Here is a 9177-nt window from a genome sequence, read left to right as displayed (position 1 = left end):
AATGAGTCGATTAAGTTTCAATCACTGAAATAAACAAGTTTTTTATAATGTAAAATCGTCTCATATTCTGCATTTCGAATTGAAATTTTTTCCGTTTGGCAACTTTGGAATTTTGCATTTCGATTCGAATACAAAATCATAGTTACGATAGTAGTAAAGCATCAAAATAAAATGGAATTGTTTCTTCTTTTTCTTACGATTCAGTTTTTTGTTGGGATACCAATTTTCGATCGTGGCGTAACTGAATGCGTTAACATAATCGAAATGAAGAATAGGTGTGAAGATAAAGTACAGACATCGCTAAATCGAAGTCTATTCTCTTCATTCATACATTTTCTCAGATTTAAATAAGATAAATGAAATGAGACTCTACATCAGGGATGGCATATGAAATTTTAAAATTTTACAAAACAGCTTTTAAAATTTTTGCAAATTTATTTAATCGAAGCATTTATTTATTAAAGCATTTCAAGCCGACTTTTTAATATTTGTAATAAATTAGTCAATGTACTAGTCTATTGCTAGGCAATAAGCTATTCTATGGAATAGACAGGAGACTAGTCTATAACAAGACAATTAACTAGTATGTATATAGAGTTTTTATACTAGTCCAAAAACTGATTCAGAAATACTTTAAACGTCTAGTAAAAGTACTTAAAATCTATTGATTAGTCTTTAGACAGGTCAATATTTAATACTTTTTAGTCAATAGACTGTACTGTCTCTCTATGGACTTGGAGTTAGTTAGTCTTAAAACTAGACAAAGGACTATCCTATAGATTATTGTCATATACTACTCCAATGAATAGAAAAGTGATAGGGAAAAAGTATAAAGTACTAAAACGTACACTGTCTGGTTGTAACCTCTTCCAGTACCGCAATAACGTAATTTTTTAATTTTAACTGCCGATATCGTAAAGTAACGACAAATGTCGGTTGTATTAACGAATATTTTAACAACAAAGATCGGAAAATTGTGAGAATGACAAAAGATGTTTGTATTGAAATATTTTTAAAATATAAAATTATTAACGTGAACTTGTTATTTCTCGTTACGTTGGCGATACTTTTCGTTAATTAACTACTGAAAAAAATCACAATACCACATAAAGACAATTATAGTTAATTAAGTTAAAAAGTTACTGGTTTCTTTAAAATATCCTTCTTCTTTAAACTTAGTGTTAAAAATACGTAATTTTTTTTAATAATAATTTCATAATTTAAAATTGTACAAAATAGATCCTTGGTGTACTACTGTACTTTTGAAGATCGAATTGTACCAAAAAAGTACAATTGTACCTGGTCCACATAGTTGACAATAGACCAGTTTTAAGTCTATAGTTTATTCTATAGTACAGTCTAAGTCATGTCTTCAGCCTAGTTTATAATCTAGCCTAAAGTCCAGTCTACAGTACTGTATTGTAGACTAGACTATAGGCTATAGTCTAGACAAAACATAGTTTAGTACATTAAAATCCAAAAAATAATTATTTTCGCATATATTACTACTATTTAAACATTTTAATTGTCCATGTCTGCATCATATGTACTAACATCGATCTTAAACATTTACTAGCACAATAAAACTACCGATTATTTTTTATCATAATTTGTCATTGTTAACATTTGTTTTATTTACTTTCATTGTTAATTCATTCAATTTTATTTGCTTGCAAAACTAAATAGTAGATTTTCTTTTTGGTTTTTCTTATTTATTTTAAATTTTCTGACCTTTTTTTTAATAAAATTTTCTTTTTTAGCATTTTGCTGCTTTGTTAATCTTAATATTTGTAATAATGTATGTTATGCGTGTATTTTATTTTTAGTTTATTTATTTTTTTTAATATTGTTTTTAATGTATGAAAATGTAGCCAAGTGTTTCTGTGTGTTAATTTTTCTTTTTGTTGTTAATTTAATATAATATTATACTTAATAATATTATTTGTTATTGTGTATATTTTTGTTCGTATTTAATTTTAACTTTTTTTTTTTTATTTGTTGTTTAGTTCTATAATTGTTAATTCAAATTATTTACAAAATTCATTTTAAATACATAAGAGGCTGATAGAAAAAAAATATATAGATGTATTAACGTGCAAAGTAATGTGTTAATGTTTTATATGACTATAAAAAATATACAATATTATTTGTTTTTATTGTTAGTAAATTAGTTTAAAGAAATATTTTGCTGATGTGATATTTTATTTAAAAACTAATATGAATATTTATGTAATTTTTATTTTGGAAAAATAATGCATTTTGGATTAGCTTAACGTTTTTTTTTAATATTATTACTAATTTTTTACTGCCTGGTTAATATTTGGCGATATACGATTTTAAAAATTATATTTATGTTTAAAGGCTAAATGAACATTTCAATAATCCATGATTTTGATATTGATTACGAATATAGAGAAAATGTTTTAAGAAAAACTTTATGTTAATTAATAGTTGGCCAAGGAAAAATAGTTCGAATAGAATATAAATTTTCTCCGATTGACAACTTTGGTATTCTGCATTTCGATTTCACAAAAACGTTATTACGATAGTAATGCAGAATATACACAATCGTAAAGCATTGTTTTTTTTTTTTTTTTTTTTTTTTGAAATACACATTTTCGATCGTACTGTAACTGAATGCGTAAACTTAATTGAAATTCAGTATAGGGGCATGTAATATAGAAAATATTAAAAAAAAGATAATCCAAAATTTATTTTCTTTCATTTATTCCAAGGACTCTGAAAACCAAAACATCATGAATATAGTGTCTTCCAAGTAGGTTCGGTTGTAAATTTAAGCAAAGTTCTTATGGACATTATGAGGCAGTTTACTATATGATTAAAACCTCCCATTTGTCACTATTGTAGGTTTATTTTTTAGAATATCTTTGACACGACGAATAGTCGAATAGAATGCAAAATGTCCAACCCAACACTTCATTTGATACTTATAGATCTGGATAGTCGCATTCTAAGAATTCTGACTCCTTATGAATCTACACCTGTCTTTATTTCTCTCATTATTTTGCGTATATCTTTTTGTTTTTTATATTTCTTTGTTTCTCTATCTTTGGATCTTTATGAATAATTCTAATTATAAGCTGACTTTTACAATACCCGACTACCAGCCCGTAGCACTATGAAATTTTTAGTAAAATTAAGTGTTAATTAAGCTTAAAGGTTTGTCAAATTATTCTAACAAGAACCATAGACGTATAACCTTTCAAATGAAGAACTGCTCACATAGAACAAAGTGAATATTGAAATATTATTAATTTAAACCTTTGTTTTCCTTTATTCTTTAAAATTCTCTAAATACGAAAAATGTATAGCTGCCTACTAAAAATTTAAAAATTTCTAAAAAAGGAAAATAGTTCATAGATTTCATAGAACTGTAAAGGAAAATTATCGTTTTAAATTTTCTTTTTATTGAATTATTGATCAAGTCCATTTATGTATATAGCTAATTGTTGTTTAAATACAATTCATAAAAATGAGTTGAGCTTTAAAAATTAATTTTAAAATTTATGTTTTTGTTTGTATGTATTTATTTATTTTTTATTCAAATTATTAATTTGTCTTATAATAAGTTTATGTTTTTTTAATTTTTAACGTATTTTTCTGTTTTTTTTTTATGAAATAAATATTTTAATTGAAGATAAAACCAAATTTTGTTGTTTATGTTAAATAAAGTAAAGAAAAAAATTATTGTGACTTATATAGTAAAGCTAAACAGTCAAACCGTTGTTATTTTTATATTTTAAATCAGTTTTAAAATTTGATTTTTTTCTTTCGAAAGTTTCACGTTTTCTCTTTATTACTTTAAGCAACAGATGATCTGAGGGATAATTTAAATGTCAGTTCAATAACTAAAAGTTGTTACTATTTTTTTACAAACATGTTTGAAATTTGTATTGAAATACAAAAATAATTTGTGATAATTTGTAAAAAGTTTTTGTTAATGAACAGACATTGTATTTTTTATTGAATATTTTTTTTTTATTTTTTTCTTTTCACTTGTTTTCAAAAAACATTTTTCAGCAATTTTTAACAATTAAAAAATGTTAATATAAACTTACAAAACGAACAGGGAAATCAAAAATAAAAGTTTTTGTTTTAAAGATTTTTACGAATTTTGTTTTCTTTTATTAAAGTTTATTCTTATTTCTTTATATTTTCCTTAGTTTTTCTTTAATGAATGGATAGTTAGAACAGGGGTATTAAGCGGATGAAGGAGAAGGAGTTTTTGTTTACTTATTTTATTTATAATAATTTGTTTGTTTTGTTTTTATTTTATTTTTTGTTTTTAATTTTATTTAAATTTAGTATTTTTACTCATATTCTTTTCATAACATTACAAAAAAAAAAAAAATAGCGCTTAACTAAAAATATAAAACGCTAGTTTACTTAAATTTTAAATTTCTTCTTTTGAGTTTTATATAAAATAAAGTATTTCCTATAAAAAAAAAACAAAGAGAGTACGTGTTTAAAAAAGGCATTTTTATATTTTGACACTATGGCATATGATTTTTAATAATAATTATAGTAAAGACAATGAGATATAAAAAAAAGAATAGAATACAATAAAGCTTTAAATAAGATTAAGGATTTGGAAAAACAAATTAAGGAAAAATCAACTTAAGAAAATTAAAATTACAACAAGTTTTAGATTAGACTGTAGAGTTTTTATTTAACAAATTAATACGAAAAGGTCTAGTAAAATAGAAATAAACAAATGGAAATAAAAAAATCATTTAATGTTAAGAGCAGCACACAAAGTTTGCAAAATGAAAATTTGAGTGATTTTCCTAAACATTTAAAACCGATTTTTCTTGTTGGTTTACTTAATACATTTGTTTTGCACTAGTTTTAATATATTTGGAAATATTTCAAATACAAGTTGTAAATGTAAAACTACTTTACTAGACCTTTTGCTTAAATTTGTTTTAATAAAAATCAACTCTTAAATTAAATAAAATTAAAAAGGTGATAGTAAAGAGAAAGGTGGGGGTGAAGAAACTTAAGACTTTTAGAAATAATAATTTGATGCAATAGAAAAATAAACGTTACTTGTTTTTGTTGTTGGTTTTTTGTTTTATGTTTTTTTTTTGTATTTCTTTGAGAAATTTAAAGTTGAAAGGCTTGTTTTCAGTTTTCTTTTTTTTTGTTTTGTTTTGTTTTCTTTTAATGTTTTTGTTTTTTTTTCTGTTTAGAGGAAAGTTATAGTGTATTTAGAGTACATAATAACAATATTATAAAAGAAGATGAATGTAGGCTAGAATTTATCCTGAAATATGAACAAATTATTGGTGGCTGCAACAGCTATTATATTCTCTTGCGGATGCCAAGCGGTATGTAATATTTTCTTATTGAAATCTAAACAATCAACACTGATTTCATCTTTTTTTCGTTTGCCGCCAGTGCAAACTTTACGTGGTTTTAGCACCGTTTTCGGTTTTATAATGTCTCTGGAGGCCTCTAAGGTGACATCTTTTTTTGTATTACGATCGAATACACGGAAAAAGTTATTATAACTGCCGGTCATTATTGAGGTATCTTTGCCATTCCAACAGCACTCGAATTTATCGAAAATGCAATCATTCTCATAGAGAGAACATAATTTGGCCCGTAAATATTCGTGGACCTAGAAAAATGATAATAAAAGTATATTAAAAAATAGAAAAATATTTTTATATTATGAAATTAAAGGATTTAAAGAGAATTTCTATGGAATGCAAATATATTTATACATTCTACTTATTTTTGTACAAACATTTAAATAACAAAACAGACAAAAAAAAAACATGATAATTGATCAACTTACCGGATACGTTTCAATGGGCTTTGTTTCCATATGCAAATCCCATACTTTAATACTCAAATAATCTCTGGAGATCATGTAGCGACCCGAATTGCTTAATTTCACATCACTTATTGAACTAATGATCTCGCTAAAGAAACTACGATTTGTTGGATTTTCGGGCTCTTCGAATTGTTTACTGTGTCGGTCGCACAGTGCCGACGAGCGCATATCACACAAACGTATTGTGCCCTTTGAACTTGAGTACACGAACACATTGCACTCGGTTGGATGGAATTCAGCAGCTGTTATCACTTCGGTCAACTCTTCCATATTGGTCGGTTTAATGTCGACGATATTGAAACTTTGATCAGTCACTTCCAAATGCCACAGATTGATTCGTAAATCATCTGCCGATAGATAAGTCTCTTGATCTGAATTAACACTAATCGAATTGATGTGATAGGTATGGGCATTGGCGAAAATGCGTCTGGGTGATGCTTCGACCATCAGAGGGATTTGTTTAACAGAAGGAACTCGTAAGGCGGTCACATTTTGTGGATCCCTTGTTAGGCCATTCTCCTCTTTGGTATTGTAGCCTTCGAAGGATTTGTCGCGCTCGCTGACTTTCCACAATTTAACCGTTTTGTCATTGGTCGAGAGCAGGAAGTGTGCAGGATTTTTTCTTCTTAACCATCGAATTTTATTGATTTTCTCTTCAATCTCCAACGATTTGAGATAATCGAATTCGGGTTCATGCGATTGGAATGTCGAATAGACATTGTATTCACCACGTCGTGGACTTGCCGTTTTTGATGCAGGATCACGCTGTGTTTGTTTTTAGGAAAATACATTTTTTTTATTAAAATTTTTAAGGAATTTAATAAATATAATGGGTAACATTACCTGAAAAATAACGACACGTCCACCTTTATCACCAGTTGCCAGCAACTCGCCATCGTGATTGAATTCAACACAGGATATAATATCTGCATCGGTGACATCATCATCTAAGGCTCCTTTTATTTGTGAGAAGCACCAACTAGCTTCTCCATTACCTGAAAATATTACAAATAAGAAGTTTGCCCATGAATATATTTAACAAAAATTTCTTAAGTTTAGACATTAGACAGAATATACGATTACAGTTTTGGTAAAAGCTCATTCAACAATTTCTCTAGATATCATTTGGATTGGAAATTATTTAATTTTATTAAAAACACTGTTGAACTTATTATCAATCATTTTAAAGACTTTAATATGCTACAAATGTTTTAAATCTTCTTTTCTCTATGATATGGAGATTCACCGCAAGGACAAATAAAAAAATCTATTTTTAAACTATCCTTTTGTTTTGTTTTTCCCAATCGATTGTTCTTTTGGAAATATACACAAACATTGATATATTTTTCTCTAGTCGACTATCATTTACAATTTCCTGTTATTTTATTTTGTGATAGTCAATTTTTTCCAATATCTACTAAAAAGTTCAGCTACCTTTGACATGTATCTCTATCTATATAAAATATATATGTACGACTGAATAGAGGTTTTTTACATTTTACTACTAGAACTACGACTACTACACTATTGACTGTTGACACACAACACGGTTTTTTTCATTTTCATTTCGTACACAATAGTACGGTTAGTCTAAAAATAGCATAAAGAACGAAACGAAAAAAAAATAATATTTTTTTATTATTGCGAACCATCCGTAAACAATTACAGATAGATATACAGACATACTATGTTCAAATATCTAGAAATATACTACACTGACATTCGTACATACATACATATTTGTATATACTGCATAAAAACATTATTATATTTATAAAGTTTATAAAAATGCAGAATTTTAAAAGTATTAATTATAAAGTTATTTATAAAATAAGATCGAAGATTTGATATAACTAGTTCCAGAGCAGTTCTAAAGCGATTTTTAAAGCTTTCCTAGAACAAAATGCCAAGATTGAAACGATTTTTGCTGCATTTGAAAAAAAAAAATTGTAAAAATATAAAAAATAATAATAAATAAAAAATTATAGTCGGGCGAGGCCGACCATATAATACCCTACACCTGTTACAAAAAGTAAAATGTGATTAAGTTTTCATAATAAAACATTTAAGTTGAATAATACCTTGTCCCAAAAATACTTAAGCCTTTTATTGTTGAATAAAACTGTGGACATTTAAGTCAAATTTAGAAGGGGGCATTTTATAGGTGCTAGGGCCAAATGAGGCCCTATAATTATAGAGCTCATGAGGGTCATCAAGGCTAGTATAGAACTTAGTTTTGCAGTTTTTTGTCGACATACGAGTATATTAAACATAATTATAAGCTCAAAAGCAATATTCGGTGGGTCCTGTTGTATAGGGGCTAGGTGAAATAATGCACCGATGTTAACCATTTTCTATAGGCTTAGTCTACGGTACCATAGAAGATCATGTGCCACATTTCATTGAAATCTCTCCAAAATTACGACCTGTAGTTTGATTACACAGTTTACAAGCACTATTCGGGGGTTCAGTTGTAGGGGGGCTAGGTGAAATAATGGACTGATCTTAACCATTTTCAATAGGCTTTGTCCCTGAGACAATGGAAGGTCATGTACCAAATTTCATTGAAATATCTTCAAAATTGCGACCCGTTGAATACAAGGTTTACATGGACGGACATATATAAATCGACTCAGAAAATGATTCTGAGCCGATTGGTATACTTAAAGGGGTATAGGACCAATATTATTGTGCGTTACAAACATTAGCACAAACACAATGTACCCTCCCCACTAAAGTGGTGTAGGGTATAATAATTTTTCAAACACAATTTTTACAGCCTTGATTGACAATATCTAAAGTATTTTGTAGTTTTTTGGATTGTGTATTAAATAAATTACATTTTTTGCTTAAACATATCAATAACTTCAGATAATTTTCCAAATTTTAAGAAAAAACTTTATCTGAACAATTATTTGTAGAAAAATTAAGCAATTTGATTATTTTGTTTTTAAATAGTAAAATCGTAATATTAATTACAATATTAATTACCATCCTATCCACTCTCAGTATGAGGTCATCACCGTATACCACTATAAAACTATTACATACTAAAATCTTGATTTTCTATCTCATTTTTTTAATGATTTATTTTTTTGAATAATAAAACTATCCAGATCCAAATATGCCTACTGTATATATTTGGATCTGGATAGTTATTCTTGATTTTGGTTCTAAATATACATTAGTATATGTATTAGTTGAAAAATATTCCTTTCGTGGACATTAGGTGGTGATAACCACCTCTATTTGTAAATATCTAAATTAAGTATTTTTCCTGTAACACACGACAGTGCACTTTATATTGATTCCAA

General features: G+C 27.1%; 1 protein-coding gene across 6 annotated transcripts in view; it reads right to left on the bottom strand.

Moving 5' to 3' along the window:
- Positions 1-5167: 5167 nt before the first annotated feature.
- Positions 5168-9177, bottom strand: part of LOC111690390 (protein phosphatase PP2A 55 kDa regulatory subunit) — a 39697-nt gene continuing 35687 nt past the window's right edge. For all 6 annotated transcript variants that reach the window (XM_023452859.2, XM_023452858.2, XM_023452860.2 and 3 more), the window contains exons 3-5: positions 6707-6858; positions 5825-6628; positions 5168-5644 (exon numbers count right to left, since the gene is read on the bottom strand). In XM_023452859.2, coding sequence (XP_023308627.1) covers positions 5276-5644; positions 5825-6628; positions 6707-6858 — 1325 coding nt within the window. In that variant the 3' untranslated portion in view covers positions 5168-5275. The remainder of the gene's footprint in view (positions 5645-5824; positions 6629-6706; positions 6859-9177) is intronic.

The sequence above is a fragment of the Lucilia cuprina genome, chromosome 4, assembly GCF_022045245.1.
Source record: "Lucilia cuprina isolate Lc7/37 chromosome 4, ASM2204524v1, whole genome shotgun sequence".
In the NCBI taxonomy this organism is placed as follows: domain Eukaryota; kingdom Metazoa; phylum Arthropoda; class Insecta; order Diptera; family Calliphoridae; genus Lucilia; species Lucilia cuprina.
This window is presented reverse-complemented; position numbering and strand designations above follow the sequence as displayed.